At 38.3% G+C, this 16,798-nt stretch overlaps 2 protein-coding genes across 3 annotated transcripts in view; one reads left to right on the top strand and one right to left on the bottom strand.

Moving 5' to 3' along the window:
• The window catches only part of col11a2 (collagen, type XI, alpha 2), a 30,594-nt gene extending 18,537 nt beyond the window's left edge, over window positions 1-12,057 (top strand). The window contains exons 27-65 of the mRNA XM_079484718.1: window positions 102-155; window positions 247-291; window positions 403-456; window positions 616-723; window positions 917-970; window positions 1,074-1,127; window positions 1,382-1,426; window positions 1,889-1,942; window positions 2,043-2,087; window positions 2,177-2,230; window positions 2,308-2,361; window positions 2,459-2,512; window positions 2,643-2,840; window positions 2,946-2,999; window positions 3,101-3,208; window positions 3,291-3,398; window positions 3,486-3,539; window positions 3,637-3,690; window positions 3,811-3,918; window positions 4,008-4,061; window positions 4,204-4,257; window positions 4,375-4,428; window positions 4,522-4,575; window positions 4,849-4,956; window positions 5,039-5,092; window positions 5,187-5,240; window positions 5,328-5,381; window positions 5,565-5,618; window positions 5,716-5,823; window positions 5,963-6,016; window positions 6,501-6,662; window positions 6,789-6,842; window positions 7,054-7,089; window positions 7,250-7,303; window positions 7,431-7,704; window positions 7,794-7,906; window positions 7,993-8,061; window positions 8,220-8,456; window positions 10,133-12,057. Of these exons, the coding sequence (XP_079340844.1) occupies window positions 102-155; window positions 247-291; window positions 403-456; window positions 616-723; window positions 917-970; window positions 1,074-1,127; window positions 1,382-1,426; window positions 1,889-1,942; window positions 2,043-2,087; window positions 2,177-2,230; window positions 2,308-2,361; window positions 2,459-2,512; window positions 2,643-2,840; window positions 2,946-2,999; window positions 3,101-3,208; window positions 3,291-3,398; window positions 3,486-3,539; window positions 3,637-3,690; window positions 3,811-3,918; window positions 4,008-4,061; window positions 4,204-4,257; window positions 4,375-4,428; window positions 4,522-4,575; window positions 4,849-4,956; window positions 5,039-5,092; window positions 5,187-5,240; window positions 5,328-5,381; window positions 5,565-5,618; window positions 5,716-5,823; window positions 5,963-6,016; window positions 6,501-6,662; window positions 6,789-6,842; window positions 7,054-7,089; window positions 7,250-7,303; window positions 7,431-7,704; window positions 7,794-7,906; window positions 7,993-8,061; window positions 8,220-8,456; window positions 10,133-10,279 (3,207 nt within the window). The 3' untranslated portion in view covers window positions 10,280-12,057. The remainder of the gene's footprint in view (window positions 1-101; window positions 156-246; window positions 292-402; window positions 457-615; window positions 724-916; window positions 971-1,073; window positions 1,128-1,381; window positions 1,427-1,888; window positions 1,943-2,042; window positions 2,088-2,176; window positions 2,231-2,307; window positions 2,362-2,458; window positions 2,513-2,642; window positions 2,841-2,945; window positions 3,000-3,100; window positions 3,209-3,290; window positions 3,399-3,485; window positions 3,540-3,636; window positions 3,691-3,810; window positions 3,919-4,007; window positions 4,062-4,203; window positions 4,258-4,374; window positions 4,429-4,521; window positions 4,576-4,848; window positions 4,957-5,038; window positions 5,093-5,186; window positions 5,241-5,327; window positions 5,382-5,564; window positions 5,619-5,715; window positions 5,824-5,962; window positions 6,017-6,500; window positions 6,663-6,788; window positions 6,843-7,053; window positions 7,090-7,249; window positions 7,304-7,430; window positions 7,705-7,793; window positions 7,907-7,992; window positions 8,062-8,219; window positions 8,457-10,132) is intronic.
• A 64-nt stretch (window positions 12,058-12,121) lies between these two features.
• On the bottom strand, window positions 12,122-14,745 carry hsd17b8 (hydroxysteroid (17-beta) dehydrogenase 8). Of its 2 annotated transcripts, none has more exons than XM_079484716.1 (9): window positions 14,673-14,745; window positions 13,901-14,103; window positions 13,643-13,759; window positions 13,431-13,526; window positions 13,226-13,311; window positions 12,802-12,886; window positions 12,634-12,676; window positions 12,425-12,499; window positions 12,122-12,300 (listed from the first exon to the last, which is right to left on the bottom strand). In XM_079484716.1, the coding sequence occupies exons 1-9, from the start codon at window positions 14,716-14,718 to the stop codon at window positions 12,281-12,283; spliced, it is 771 nt and encodes a 256-aa protein (XP_079340842.1). In that variant the 5' UTR covers window positions 14,719-14,745; the 3' UTR covers window positions 12,122-12,280. The 2 variants fall into 2 exon arrangements, with proteins under 2 accessions (XP_079340842.1, XP_079340843.1); XM_079484717.1 differs by having other exon boundaries at window positions 12,220-12,300; window positions 12,425-12,459; window positions 14,673-14,734.
• Between the last annotated feature and the right edge of the window lie 2,053 nt (window positions 14,746-16,798).

Genomic DNA, 16,798 nt, shown 5'->3' with positions numbered 1-16,798 from the left:
GTTATATCATATATAGACAGACAGCCTGTTCAAATCCTTATCCAGACTGAAAGACTTGAAATTTACACCGTGTTATTATGTTGCCCTTTTTTGTTTTTTAGGGTCCAAATGGTCCTCAAGGATCTATTGGGTATCCTGGCCCTCGAGGAATAAAGGTGAAATAATTATTAGATTCAATGCAAAAACTGGAACTTTACGACCACAAGACTGTCGAATAACACGCAGAACATTTTATCACATTTATAGGGGTCTCAAGGTATCCGTGGACTTAAGGGCCACAAGGGAGAGAAGGTGAGTGGTTTTGTTATATTAACAAGTAGTATAACTCATATGGATTTATCATATTTTCAGATCAAAAGGCTTGGTGTCATTTTGTCATGATAACTTGCATTATTTTTTTAGGGAGAGGATGGTTTCCCTGGAATCAAAGGAGACTTTGGTGTCAAAGGAGATAGGGTACATCTTATACAAAATATTACATTAGCATGTTTTTTTCATCACTGTATGGACTCCCATGAGCTTTAGGGTTTTTGCCTGTAACTCAAACACTGAACATGAATATATGTATAAATGTTTTCATTACATTACAGTAAGATTACATTTTTATTTGAATAGGGTGAGGTTGGAGTATCAGGACCTAGAGGAGAGGACGGCCCTGAGGGTCCGAAGGGTCGTGTCGGCCCCCCTGGTGAGATCGGTCCTCTCGGCCTGGTGGGAGAGAAGGTGCATATCAATATATTAAAGATGGATGCTAATTACGTTTTTAAATATAGTCTGGATTCATGTTTTTTTTTTGGTTACTGACAGGGATGCCCAGTATGATACCATCAAATTAATATAACATTCTTAAGATTTAATATGATTTTCATGAAATCATTCAGTGCATATGGAGAAATATTATCTTTTGTCCTTTTAGGGTAAACTCGGTGTGCCTGGACTGCCTGGATATCCTGGCAGACAAGGAATCAAGGTAAAAATAAACTTTACTATAAATAAACTCCATGTGATATGCAGGCAAGTCTTTTGCCGAATTTTTTATGCGTTTTTCATCAATGCAATATTGATGTTTTTAGGGCTCCCTTGGTTTCCCGGGATTCCCAGGTGCAAATGGCGAGAAGGGAGCAAGGGTGAGATTTTGATCTGTTTACATCAATCTTGTATAACAAATAGAAATTTCCATACCATATTTAGGTATGACTAAATAGTCTGTATAACAGATTCATCTATGAAATAAGGCCTTTGTTTACATTAGAAAAAGGCAAGTAGTATATTATACCCTTCAAGTTGTCATGGGCTGAGTGGATCTGTACCATCAACCATAAGGACCTGGCCCTTTTTTGTCAGCTCCTATTTTGTCAAACTTTTGTTGGTTTCTTTTCAGGGTTTGATTGGAAAAACTGGTCCAAGAGGTCAGCGAGGGCCGACGGTAAGGTTTTCAATGATCACCTCAATCTCTTATTTGATTCAGTCCTGCTGTATTGTCACAAATGGCTAAAAAGCACAAGCAAAAGGTTTACTTCGATCTTCTGAGAGATACACCTAAGTCTCTCAAATGTTTCCATTATAATTTCTTAACCTAATGTTATTGAAGATTTTTATATGAACTCAGACATTTATCATAAACAGAGACCAGTTTTACATACAGTATACAACAGTGAATACTTTTCATTTATTTAATCTTGTTTAAAGTCAATTATTTAGGATAAAGTTGATACTGAAATGAAACACAACTATGAACTTAAAATAATCTGGGCTATGAAAGATCTGACTTTTATTATATAACCTGAATAACACCATCATTGGCTTTTATTCAAGCTACAATCAGTTCACCTTTTATATCTTTTAATGGACAAAAAACATATAATAAAGATTTCATTTATCTCTTTAGGGTCCAAGAGGGCAGAGGGGCCCTCGAGGATCAACAGGAAAACCAGGTGCTAAGGTATGCGTAACGTCAGAAACTTAATTTTAAAATATCTTATCATTATAATTTTTTTGAACAATTATGAATTATAACCACTTCACTCATTTTGATCTTATAGGGTGGCTCAGGCAGTGATGGGCCTCCTGGACCACCAGGAGAGAGAGTATGTTTCTTAAAAAACAACTACATTTTATCAAAATGATACAACCTTATGTTTTGGTTCGAGCAATATTTTAATTTACATAATTTCAGGGACTTACTGGACCTCAAGGGCCAAATGGATTCCCCGGGCCAAAGGGACCTCCTGTAAGAGAAGTTTTATCTAATTCAGGAAATCTTCATTGTTATATGTTGTTTATTGATATGTTGCTTAATTTGTGAAGGGACCTCCGGGGAAAGATGGACTGCCTGGACACCCCGGACAAAGAGGCGAAGTTGTGCGTATCTGTTTCTGTGCACGTGAGATACAATCTTTTAAGTCAATTGTACAGCAAGATCTGTTTATATCTTGGGTTGTTTTCATTACATTCTTAGGGTTTCCAAGGCAAGGTTGGACCACCCGGACCACCAGGAGTTGTTGGACCACAAGTGAGTTTGGAACTACAGTACCTCCATTAAAAATTGAAACTATCATTTTTTTACCAGTTTTTCTTACAGACCGATCAATCTGTTTTATCAGTTTCTAATATAACATTATACATTTTAATATCTTATTTAGGGTCCCTCTGGTGAGACTGGTCCCATGGGTGAGCGTGGCCACTCAGGACCCCCAGGACCACCCGGTGAGCAGGGTCTTTCTGGACAGTCTGGTAAAGAGGGAACCAAAGGTGATCCTGGTCCCCCTGGTGGGCCCGGTAAAGACGGACCCCCTGGACTAAGAGGATTCCCAGGAGAGAGAGGATTACCAGGAACACCGGTAACAAAACTTAACTCAAACTGCCTTTTTTATTATAAAACCCATCAATTCACATTCAAAAAGTTTATTTTGTTCAAAGCTGAACTCAACATGTGTTTTTTATAGGGTGGCGGGGGACTGAAAGGAAATGAAGGCCCTGCAGGACCACCTGGAACCGCTGTATGTCCGTCACAGAGTATTTAGGGTTCACCTGTAGCATTTTTGAGTAATTGTCATATGTAAATCCATTAGTCTGTAACTCAAATGTATTTTCTATGCAGGGATCTCCTGGTGAGAGAGGACCTGCTGGTACTGCCGGCCCTGTCGGCCCACCCGGACGCCCTGGACCTCAAGGTCCCCCTGGATCTGCAGGAGAGAAGGGAGTGCCGGTTCGTATCTATTCCTCTTTTTAGTGTCTATTAGAGAGATGTATATCATACATCTGTCACAGAAGAGGATCTTCTTTTACAGGGTGAGAAAGGTCCAATTGGTCCAGCTGGGCGTGATGGCATCCAAGGTCCGGTTGGTCTTCCAGGCCCTGCTGGAACTCCAGGTGTCGCTGGAGAGGATGGGGACAAGGTCAGTTATCTCTGTATCTTAAAGAAAGATCACTACAATCATATGCATGTTACTTTAGATATAAAATCTGTATTATCTGGTTTATAGGGTGAAGTCGGGGAACCAGGACAAAAGGGAGGTAAAGGATCCAAGGGAGAACATGTAAGTGAATCATTTGCTTGGCAATTGAAAGTCACAAGGCTTGTTCCAATTTATGAACACAATATCAATATATAATAAATCGTTTGTGTATTTACAGGGTCCTCCTGGTCCACCTGGGCCAATGGGTCCTGTTGGACAGCCTGGTGCACATGTAAGTGTGGAAGAAATTGTGCATAGTATTTTTACACAATTGTTAATATGGTCAAACATAGCTGGGCTTGGATTCAAATTGTCATGATCAACAGAATTTAAGAACTCTATCTCTACTCAGGGTGCTGATGGTGAGACAGGTGCAAGAGGTCAACAAGGGCCATTTGGTTCTAAAGGAGATGAAGGAACCAGAGGATTTCCTGGACCTCCCGGCCCCATTGGACTGCAGGTATTGAATAAAAAAATCTATTTTTCAGGCTTATCAATGACTCTCTACATAAATCATAGTTAAGTTTCTTATTCGATTAATGTTTTAAGGGGTTGCCTGGACCAGCAGGTGAAAAGGGAGAGACAGGAGATGTTGGGCCATTGGTGAGTCAAATGCTTTTTGCTTTTCATGATTTTGTGACTTAAAGGTATATAAAAAGATTTTGAATTCCCTTTAGTCTATGATAATCTCTAGTAAGTGTACATAAAGTTCCCTGATAATGTGTTTTCTTGGTTACGTTTTTAGGGCCCTCCAGGTCCTCCAGGGCCCCGTGGTCCAGCTGGTCCCAATGGAGCTGATGTGAGTAACTTTTACTACATTTTCCATTATTATTGACAGCTGTCAATTATACATACTGAGATCATCCCAAAGTTACCTTTACATTATGTTCTCTAAACATTTTTCATGTGTAACCAGGGTCCTCAAGGTCCTCCGGGAGGTGTGGGTAATCCAGGTCCCTTAGGACAGAAGGCAAGTTTCAAAGATCTGAGAGGTCTGCAACACAATTGACAAGATTCAAATTTGTAATGTTGGCTTAAACTGTCTTTTTATTTGTAATATCAGGGTGAGCCTGGTGAATCTGGACCACCTGGTGTTGGTGGAGAGCCAGGAAAACTGGTGAGAATTGCTTAAACTAGCAGACATTTGACATGCCAATGTATATATTTTGCTACGTGGCTGATTAACATTTACATTTCGGCATTTGGCAGATGCTTTTATCCAAAGCGACTTACATTGCATGATCCTATACATTTTACATAGGTATCTGCAATCCCCTGGGATCGGACTCACAACCTTGCATTGTTAAGGCAATGCTCTTACCACTGATCTACAGGAAAGATATAATGATCCCATAAACATTAACCGTTTTACATAAAATTCACTTGATAGGGTCCAAGAGGAGAGCGTGGTGAGAAGGGAGAGGCCGGTCAGCCCGGCACACCTGGACCTGCTGGTGGAAAGGGACCTACTGGAGATGATGGACCTAAAGGAAACCCAGTATGTATGAATCACAGTACAGCCCAGAAACAAGAATGTGTCTCTCTGTTACTCTTCAGCACCTGATATTTGTCTTTTTAAGGGTCCTGTTGGTTTCCCCGGTGATCCCGGCCCATCTGGTGAAGTTGGACCAAGAGTGAGTAAAATCATCTTTCACTTAGAAATAAGTTACAAATGTGAAATAGGTTGTAAATGATTTGAATGTTGACTTTTTCTGAACTCTCTCTCAGGGCCAAGATGGAGCAAAGGGAGATCGTGGAGAGGACGGTGAACAAGGAGAAGCTGTGAGTGATCTACCTCCTGCTGAAAACGTCATTGTATAGGTTTTGCTTCAACATATTTTATTCACAGTGGGCTTTATATGGATTTAGGGGTCTCCAGGACCAACTGGGGAGAACGGACCACCCGGACCTCCAGGAAAGAGAGTAAGATCTGCACGGCAACAGTCTCTTATAAATGCCATGTGTGAAGTGCATCTGTGTATCGATGTAAAATATCTGAAAGACTAGTTTGTAACATTACATTTACATATTTTATATTATACAGGATCCTTCAGACAAAAAGCACATTTCTTAACTGTAAATTAAATTATGATATGATGTATTTAGGGTCCTTTAGGAACAAGAGGACCAGAGGGCCGTCAGGGAGAGAAGGGAAGCAAGGTAAGACTATCATTGAGAGACAGTATAACTGAAAGAAATCGACAGTTTCTTCATATTTATTTTGCTTCTATCATATATCCTTTTTTCATGCCAATAGGGAGATTCAGGCGCTGTCGGCCCTCCAGGAAAAACTGGCCCCGTGGGGGCACAAGGTCAACCAGGAAAACCAGGAACTGACGGTCTTAGAGGGTTACCCGGATCAGTCGTAAGAAAATCATGTTACATTTGAGACCATAATATTTTCTTCATTTATTTGACAAAATCTCATGGCATTTAAGACATTGTGATCACATACAGTAGACACTGGAACTGCCACATATTGAAATCGCTTTTTTGTATTACAGGGTGAACAAGGTTCTCCAGGTGCTGCTGGCCCGAAGGGACCTCCTGGACCACTGGTAAAAGGCCGTTCACATTATAACTATATTTGCGTCCACACCAGCGAACGATAGTAATAACGTTATGTTTATTATAAGCCTGCTCGCTGCACCACTACAGTCTTTAATTCTGACATAAATGCCACGTTGCAATCACCAACAGTCAAACATTATCTGCCAGAAACTGTCTGACGGTATGTTTTATAGTTCATCAGCTGGAAAAAATCGTTCCTCAAGGCATCCCAACGATATCGTTCTCTGTATCTTTATCGTTATAGTTATGTTGTGAACCCTGCTATTCTCCTGAATTAAGAAAGATTTTAAAACGTTATTTTCTATAGACATCGTTAATGTTATTGTTATAATCAGCCCTTAAGACCTTCTGAGTATTCAGTTATTATATTATTATTGATGTTTGAAGCCCTTACACTAAGAAGTAAATTTTATGACAATAAAACTTAAAACAAAAACAATGTGCTGACTCAAATTCCTTATTTTTCCACAGGGTCCTCCAGGTTTACCTGGTCTCCGTGGTGACCCCGGTGCTAAAGGTGAAAAAGGACATCCAGGTATGCTTGGTCTGATTGGGCCTCCAGGTGAACAAGGAGAGAAGGGTGACAGAGGTATGCCAGGACCTCAGGGATCACACGGATCCAAGGGTGAAACGGTGAGTGATATCTGATTCTCCATACTGCATTTATCAAAATCTAGACAAATTTTACATGCAAAAATAAATTCACCTTATCATAAATGTACGCATTTGTTGTTAATTTTTTGACGTGTTGTGTTGCAGGGTATGACAGGTGCAACTGGACCTATTGGTCCTGGAGGTCCATCTGGTGTGACTGTAAGTAATGTGTTCTGGTGGCATCTGGTGTGCCTGTAATGCAATCGATTCAGTAAAACGTGTAAGGAATTTGAAGATTCATCATAGCACTGACACGTTTTATTTTATAATGCTAAAACTTCTCAAAAACCCTGGCCCGTCTCGAGTACAGAAATAGCCGAATTATATGCTATTCGGTCATTTTGATAAACTGACGTGATGTTTCTCACAGGGTCCAAGGGGTTACAAAGGAGCTAAAGGTGCCACTGTGAGTAATTATTTCCAGATACATCTCTCATATGTTTAGTGCTATTAGTAGAACTTAGCATAAAAAAATGTAATATGTTTTTCAAAGTTGGGAGAATATGTATGGGTAAACGCAACGCATACATAGATTGTTTGACGTTTAATGTTTGTCTGTGGTACAGGGCGGAGCTGGTCCTAAGGGAGAGAAAGGTGTACAAGGACCACCAGGTCCACCTGTGAGTATAATCATCCTCAACAAGAATCAGTTGTTAAACTTGTCTGAGATATGCTTTAAACGTCTCTTGGCTCCTCATCAATTCCCAGATTTCCTGTGTTCAGCTATAATGCACTCTTTTTCTTCAGGGTCCCCCTGGTGATGTCATCCAGCCGTTACCCATTCAGATACCAAAGAAATCCAAGCGCTCCATTGACGCTAGTAAGGTGCTGTTTGAGGCTGAAGCCGCCGACACCGCTGGCACAGAGTTCTTGACCGGTAATGAAGGTATGGAGGAGATCTTCGGCTCACTCAACTCCCTGCGGCAGGAGATCGACAGCTTGCGATTCCCATTGGGAACAAAGGAAAGCCCCGGCCGCACCTGCCAGGACCTCCACCTCAGCCAACCAGAACTGAAAGACGGTATGATTGATGATCAATGTGTGATTGACACATTCAGTGACCAATCCTGAAGGAGTCGGCGTTGTTATTTTATTTTATTTTTTCTTCAGGCGAGTATTGGATTGATCCAAACCAGGGCTGTGCTCGTGACTCTTTCAAAGTTTTCTGCAACTTCACAGCAGATGTAGAGACATGCTTGTATCCCAGCAAAGCAGTAGAGAACGTAAGTAGTACACTGCCTGTGTTTGTAGTTTTCTGATGATCACAATTTATGCAACCAAGACTGATGTGTTTTCAATTCTCCCACAGGTAAAGATGAACTCTTGGTCAAAGGAGAAGCCTGGATCCTGGTACAGTCAGTTCGCTAAAGGAAACAAGGTGGGTTTATCAGCTGAAAAGCTCTTTAAAATGACCTCTTAGTCAATTACTAATAAAAAAATGAATGCATAATTTATGACAGTTTGAACAAAAAAGACCAGACATATATAAGATTATACAATTGTGTTCCAATGATTTATTAATTCTTTGTGTTTTAGTTTACATACGTAGACTTGAGTGGAGAACCTGTGGGTGTCGTCCAGTTGGGATTCTTGCGATTGCTTAGCGTCCAGGCCCGCCAGAGCCTTACCTACCACTGCCATCGTTCAGTGGCCTGGGCAGACCGCAATGCCGACAACGGTTACCAGAGGGCGCTTCACTTCCAGGGTGCCAATGATGAGGAGCTGAGCTATGAGAGCAGTCCCTACATCAAAGCCATCATCGACGGATGCTCTGTAAGTTCTCATTGTGAACAAAAACGTTAAATAAAAGTGTTCATAGTCCCATATCCAGTCAAAAAGGTTTTATTGTTGTTAAGAAGGAACGTCTCAGTCTAGTGAACATTATTTGATATAATATAATTATGTTTTGAGGATTAATAATATATATATTATGTTGCTTGAATAAAATAAATAGTACCAATTAGTGCTGTCAATCAATTAAAAAATGTATCTGATTAATCGCACATAACATTAATGTTTTTAAATATACTTTTACATTCTAATAATTACAAATGTAATCTCCAAATTAATGTAGAAAAAACTGATTTCTTTAACAACATCATTTGATGAATGAAAGGCAACATTCTGATGTTAGTACTACAACTGACGTCTCCATTAAAATATTATTGAGAAATTAAGTTCTCAAGCACTACAGTCTTTAATGCAATACAGAATTGAATCTACAAAACACATTGAATTCCTCTTTTCTTTTGTTTCTTTGATTAACATTAATGACACAAGTCACAGCAGAAGGTTTAAGAATGCGGCCCCTTTAAGAGCTGCCGCTCTAACGCAGATCTGACGCCCTTTTACAATCTCACAACTCTTTGCATTCCTTTAGGATTTTATTTAACACGTTGAAATATGTATTAACGAAAATTTGAGACAAAACGGGCTTTCTGACATAATATTGTGTGGTTTTGTTCATTCAAGCACGAAAGAGAACTTAAAGAGGAAATTTTCCTTTATTTTTAAGGTCTTATTTTGAGTGTCTAAAAACAAGTTAACGCAGATAAGGTGTAAAACACTATTATTTGGTTATAATAGGCAGTTACTATAACTACCTCAAATTATTTGTTCAGCGAATCATCCGTCTAGTTCCCTCCTTTCCGCCAGCTTACTCTGATCTGATTGGTCGGATGGTCTTGTCCTGCGAATAAGGCTCGCGAGCTGCAGTCCTTGCAAAACGTAGGCGGAGACGTTGTGACGTAAATCTGCGGCGGTTCTGAATCGGACTAGGGCACGACTCGTTTTCCAAGCCAATAACTTTGTTATTCATTCACCTTCGGCTTTAAAACTTGGCAGACTTGTTTCTTTCACACACGGCAACATGACGCACTGCATGAAATGTAATTTCCGCGTCCCACAGCTAGAATTTGTCTATCTATACTGAACGCGTTTCAAATCAGCTTGAATGATTTAAAGGCCTTTACACAAATAAGAGCGTGATCGTATAATGTAACGCTATGATCAAATAAACGGATGCTGCGTTAATTGCGTAAAATATTTTAACGCGATAATCTGAAAAAAGTTGACCAACGTTCCAGTTTCATTTTATAATATTTATAATAAAAATAACAACAACAGCAATAAAATAATATTTAATATTATACTAAATTAATTTACTATAATCTTTCATATCATTATGTAATATAGACATTATAATAATAATAATATTTAATAATAATAATAATATGTAAGCATAAAATTGCAACAAAAATAGTCACAATAAATTTAATAATATACTAAATGAATGTACTTTAATTTTTATATTATTTATTATATAGTAATATTTTATTCATATGATTATTTATTAATAATGATATTTAAATATTTGATCATCATTTATTCCTGTGATATTCTTTTCTTCATTGTCAACATTATGATCCTTTTACTCTCTTCCTCTGCAGTATCGTAAGGGTTACGACAGGACAGTACTGGAGGTCAACACTCCTCAGGTGGAACAACTTCCTCTGCTGGACATCAAGATCTCAGACTTTGGGGAGGACAATCAGAAATTTGGTTTTGAAGTAGGACCTGTCTGTTTCCTGGGATAAACACACACACACACACACACACAAACACAAACACAAACACAAACACAAACACAAACACAAACACAAACACAAACACACACACACTAATGGAAAGAGAATTAAAATCACATACACACACATACACATATTTAGTGCTGCCAACACTAATAAAGACATTTGAAGTTAGGTTTAAGAAGTGGGAACACATACGTAAACAAACACACACAATGTTGTGAAACAAAGTTGCACACAACTAGATGCCCAGGGAAAAACACTCCCAGCCGTGGTCAACAGAAGAGAAGAGAGCCCTGCCGAAAGGTTCTCACGGGCTAAGAGAGAAGAAATCGATGAACATGGAGGTGTTTTCTGACCGGTCCAGATACTGCTGGGATCAACCAGAAGACCCTGACGTCTCCGCCCCCTCTCACATACATCTCCCCTCCTCACTGCTTCTCTTCTGACGTTTTCCACTCGTCTTCCTACCTCCAAACGTGAGCGTTACTTTTATAGTCCTGTGCAAAGCTCCGATCTCATTTTCACATAGAATAGAACAACAATTCAAACTGAGGAATTCAAGCTATGCGAGGAAAATTTCAATCATGAGGTGAAACAAAGCCATTTTTGATATAAATTGTCAATAAAATTAAACTCAATGCCATTATTAGTGTAAAATTGTATTGTTGTACATTTATTATGGAGTGATGAAACCTGTCAGAATTTGCAATTTGTGCCGTAAAACTCACTGCCAAGTGCCAACTCACCAGTTGAGTATTTCTGGTGAAAGACGTAAAGCTGGTTATTGTTTTACAACAGAGATATTTATAGCTTCAGCCTCATAACAATGAGGCACATGTAGATATATATTCCTATGTTTGTCTGACAATCCAGTTTTCCTTTTTATAAACTCTTTTACATAGACAGTGTTCAGGCTGGAGTTGAAGTGCATTAGATCCATTTGTACAGAAATCATTTTATTGTATTTATTTTGTGAAACAAATAGGTGCTCAGACCGACCAAAACTTGCAGTACAGAGTAATGTGGTATATCATTGTAATTATTTCCTGTAGTTTTTGTCATCAATCTATTAAATATGTAAATTAAAACCCCAGACAGCATATCTGCCTTCTCTGTATGATATACACGTCCATTATTTCAATGCATTTGAGTTGCAGCGTGAGGCTCAGTTGATGTTGGTGCATGTGGAGACGACAAAGATCAAGATGTCTCGAGGTTCAGACAGCAGTGGTGAAGGGACAGAAAGTGAGAGGGTGTGAACCTGATGCTGGGTGGGAAATATGATTTGTTTTATGTATATTTTTTGTTTCTTTTTTAAAACACGAGGGGAATGAAAAGCTATAAAAAATATTTGTGAATTCAAAGTTGTTTGTGTGGTTTTCTCGCAGAGACAATACAGACAGGATTGTTTTGGTCTGTGCAAAACAAACATCTGTCTTTATAAACTATAGTGCTAAGAACTTGTTTAATATAAGTACTTTAAAAATATCTTCTGTAATATATAATCTATTTAAAGAGCTGTTTGACTCCTTTGTTGTCATTTTCCACCTTCCTGTTATATCACACTTGGTTATTTTACTAATATTTGATATTTTAACTCTCTTGAACCCACAACAGTTGTCTTCTGTCTCTGTGAACCCATGAGATGTCATACAGCCAATTTCCCTCAAAAAACGAAAACTATTCCTGAAAAGTCCTGTTTGTTTGGGTTTTGAACTGTTTCATAATTCTTTGACTTGATGTTGTTTTGATCCAAATATTTCCATTAAACCACACATCAACGCATTTCCTTCTGTGTCAACAATTGTTTTTGAAGTGCAGTAAAAAATAAACATTCACACTAAAGTTATATAAATATATCATAGATTTATTTTCGAATATAATTTGCAACATTTTATACAACGTTTATACAGTAATTAAAAAATAACTTTTCAAGGACAATTATTTGACAGGTGTAAAGGCACCATGATGAACAATTTAGTGGCGTTCAACAGAGGACAGTAGTGTTCAGCCAATGAAAAGTCCACCTGCACCAATACGAGAAAAAGTAAATGTTAAATTAAACGAAAACATTCTAAATGACATCCCACCCATTTTCTTCATATTGCTTTATTATTTCGCAAAGGATCAGCAAGATATCAAACGTCTTACCGGCAACTTCAATGCTGATTCCTGTTATATAGCGACTGTCATCAGAAGCCAAAAATGCACATGCATCAGCCACTTCTGCACGACAATATTATTAAAACGTCTCAACATTACGAATAAACACATTTATAATCAAGTGTTTTATTAGGAGAGTTTGTAGAGGTACACGCTACTACAGTTTGAACTTTTTAAATGCTAAAAACGATTATTACCTGCAGGCTCTCCCATCCTTCCCAATGGAATAATGGATGTGAGCTGCACAAAAGAACCAAAAATAAGGCTGACACCCCTTTGAATTCAAATAAACTGGAAATCACTGTCAAGAAATATGTTTTACAAATATGAGATATAAATACATGATCTATAATAAAGCGATTTACCTTACTGATCACTTTTTCGGGTACTTTATCCGTCATAGGTGTAGTGATGAACCCTGGAAGGATGCAGTTGCAGCGAATACCAAATCTAAAAGAATAAAAGAGACAGAATGATATTATAACTCAAAGGGGTGTTTTAACAGACATGCCTTACAAAAAAACATTACCAGAGACAAAACAATGGCACCCATATATTGTAAAATACAACAACTCAAACATGTATTTTAATTTAGGACTAAATTAAGCCCTGCATAGGAAACAGACATTACAACAGCCATCTAGTCGTTATCAGTCTTGAAAACAATTGCCATCATTTAACACACTACAAAGATGTACTAAAGAGCAAAACCATACATACCAGAGAAAAGCATTTATACAGCCACACCATGGTATTTTCTTAAAATGTCAGAGTAAAATGGTCACCTACTTGCTCAGCTCTTTGGCTGCTGTCCTTGTGAGACCTTCAACACCTGCCTTAGAAGCTGAATAGTTTATCTGTCCAATATTCCCAACCTAAAGCCACAGACATTTAGAAATCTCCATGTGACAGAAGGTGTAAAATAAATACTATCGTATTGATTTCAGATCATTTCATATAAAAAAATGAATGGCTACACTCGGTGACCGATGACCTTGCCAACTATACTGCCAACAGTGACGATGGAGCCCTTCTGAGCGCCTGCAGAAACCAGAGCTTTAGAAACTGCCTGAGTCACGAGAAAAGTTCCCTGAGAAGAGACGAGAGACGTGCTATTACTTTTATGAGCAACTGGACTTATGGTTTTCTCCAGTACGCCACCACAGAATACATCAGCACTCAGCATCTCTCCAAACTTGGTTACACCTTCAAATTAACACCAATGACTTTGTCAAAATCCTCTTCTTCCATCTTGAGCAGAAACTCATCTTGAGTGATTCCAGCCGCGTTCACGCACACAGAGGGTGGCTGGAAATAACGCCGCTGCCAGAGAACAAAATAAACTATTTCAAATGATATAAATATTGTCATTCATTGTTTATATCTGCTCCATTTGACAAGGAATATCTCTCCCACATTATAACCTTGAACAGTCAGAATAGCTCAGAAACATGTCTGACTTACTTGAATACTTGACACTAATGTGTCCACACTGTCCTTTGATGACACGTCCACCCCCACGGCCATGTGCTCCTGTCCTTTGTGGTCACGTGACAGGAATTCCAGTGTCTGATTGGCCGATTCCTCATTGCGGTCAGCCACAACTACAGAAGCACCCTCAGTGGCAAATCTCTGACACACTGCCCTACCGATGCCACTTCCACCTCCTGATACACAACAGGACAGAACCTGACCTCAATGCTTTCTGTTTTACTAAATGTTTGCTATTCAACAAATATCTTACGCATTTACAATGATTTACTACGCCAAAAAAATAAATGTAATAAATGTTTAGAATGTTACGATGCAAATCAATGTTGACATTTACCAGATAACATCCCACGAACAGAAGCTAACATAACCAATAGAGACCCAAAGAGAACATTATAGTTTCCATTAAAACCAATGCATATCCCATTATTACCATTTATTTACAATGCAAATCGAGGCTGCGTTCTATAACTTATTGAGATTAAAATGGCAAGTGAAGCTACTTCAAATGTTCATTATGCATAACATAACGCATTGATAATATATCGCGGTTTAAAATCCAAAGGTGACCTTCGCGTTTTTTCCCTCTGACTTTTATAGTTTATGTGCATGCGCAGATTCACTCGTGTTGTATAAGACATGAATGACGCTCTACGACAAATGTTTCTATCTTTAATATGTAAGTATATTACATTCTACATATAGTATAATTATTACGAGTTTAAGAAGGACTTTGAAATCTCACCGGTAACTAATGTCAACCTCGATATGAGACGAGAGGGCGCCGCCATGACGGTCAGTGTAGTACCAACGGTGCCCACTAGATGGAACCAGAAACCCAATAATAATTTTTAACACGCTGCAAACGTTTAATGTGCCTTTTGCGCAGTGTTAAGGGATATTAAACACTGAAGAGTATGTTCTGTTTGATTGACTTAAATCCACATGTCAATGATTGTATCGGGCTTGATGCTTCATACATGACTCTCTCAAGTACATATTGGCTTCTTAAATGTTAACGTTACACAGACAAGACTACAATTTTGCATAAACTTTATTATGAAACCTTTAAAACAGTGCAGTAGCAGATCTTTCCTTTCAAACTACCTCTCTTTTCATAAAAAAATTAGTTCACTTACTTACTACATATTTTCATGACGGTCGAGCAAAGATCTCCACTCATCACGCAAGATATTGAAGATTAAATTAATTCTCAGTTATAAACGAAACGTGTGTAGTAAATATTCGCGTGCTGTTTTCATTTGGCATTTGTAAAATTGAATTTTTTTAAATATGACATAAATAGTCAGAAATAAATAAGACAAGTTATAGCTACAATTATCTTTAGTTGCAGCCGGCAGGTTAATTTATCCGTCAGTTCCGTTAACTGACCACAAGAGGGCAGAAGTCTTCAGCTGCAGCGATAAATTCCAAATATCAACGTTGTTTCTCTCTGCTGTTTACGTCATGAGATGGGCAATGCGACAAGACGAAGGCACGCATTTGATAGGAAGCGTGATATTGTATCTAATGGTGGAAAAAGGTCATTTTCAGTACACAAAGAGCTCTTTAAGCTCGTAATGCATGCACTTATCAGTGAGTGAATGGGTTCCGCATTGCACCTGTGCTCTGAAACTCAAACCCACCGCTGAAACGAGAGCACTTGATAACACGCTTTTGTGGTTTTCGGTAAATACAGATGCTGTGTTTTCTATTCCGTGTGCAGCTTTTCCAGATCACTTCATATCGTTTAACACTTTCAGTTTGGGGGAAAACAAAAACTTGATGTCCATAAATCATTTTAATATCTCCGATATTCTCTGTAGGTATTTCTTGTGACTATATGTCACTTAAAACCTTAATCTTGATGTTGGGATGTCCATATTATTTGTTATTATAACATAATAATATTGGTTATTATACATTTTGTAATAAAGGTTTGCTATAACAGTGCATGATTACTGGCACATTCGGTGAATATATTAATATAAATATATTTATATTTTAAAATTACAGAAAATGTTACAGCACAGAAATATTCACATATTTTAGGGGTTTATACAAAACAGCTCCATTGCTTTAAGACTTAAAGGTCATTGAAAATCATTTCGGTTGTAAAACGGCTCTCAGTGGAAAGAAAGGGATGTAAAACCTGGAGCAAGATAAACAAAATCAAATTATTATTTGGTTTAGAATCACAATTTTTGCATTACTTTAGGAACAGTATGACAGTAGAGTACCAGTTTTGTAGTCCCGGAATACAGCAGAAACAGCCACAATAAGACCAGTCAGAAAAAAGGGCAGATCACAGTTCATTTTATGATTCTGCTATACAGAGGAGTCACCTGTAAGGAGAGCCCATAATAGTTATTTGTGCAGAAATCTTACAAGTCATGTTAAACTTTCCCCAGTGCACGGTGAGACGTTCCTTTAGACTGCTTTGTTCTACCTGACAGCTTTCTTTGAGGCACTAGTTCCAGGTATCTGGTAACTCCCAATTATCCGTGAATTCTGTAGAGGTCACATCTTCAGTGACCTCTGATCTGTCTATAAGCCATGTGACTTTAATTGCTTGGGGATAGATATTGTATACATGGTGTGGTCAGCTGACCGCGAGCCTTATCGTAGGACATAAGGTAACATGGCGCGGCACTATTACAAAAAACAGCTCAATTAACATTTTCTAATGTTAACATTTCTTTGATCTTCTGTTTAGGATTAATTCATAATCCTAAAGTAGTCATGGTTTTCATGCAAATAAAGTCAAAACAATGGGTACTATACTTAAACCATAGTAACCACATTTTTAACCATGATTTTGCTGCAGTAACCTAATTTTAACCATGTGGCTAAACAAATGCTTATCAATCC

Source organism: Barbatula barbatula (assembly GCF_947034865.1).
Source record: "Barbatula barbatula genome assembly, chromosome: 21".
NCBI lineage: Eukaryota > Metazoa > Chordata > Actinopteri > Cypriniformes > Nemacheilidae > Barbatula > Barbatula barbatula.
The sequence above is the reverse complement of the archived record's forward strand: the minus strand, read 5'-3'. Positions and strand labels throughout refer to the sequence as shown.

Excerpts from the sequence above, each read along its gene's own strand:
- hsd17b8 (XM_079484716.1), bottom strand. The coding sequence starts at position 14,718 with ATGGCGGCGCCCTCTCGTCTCATATCGAGGTTGACATTAGTTACCG. Across the intron at positions 13,527-13,642 it reads TCATTGGTGTTAATTTGAAG|GGAACTTTTCTCGTGACTCA; the intron begins GTGTAACCAAGT and ends GTCTCTTCTCAG. Across the intron at positions 12,677-12,801 it reads CCGAAAAAGTGATCAGTAAG|CTCACATCCATTATTCCATT; the intron begins GTAAATCGCTTT and ends TCTTTTGTGCAG.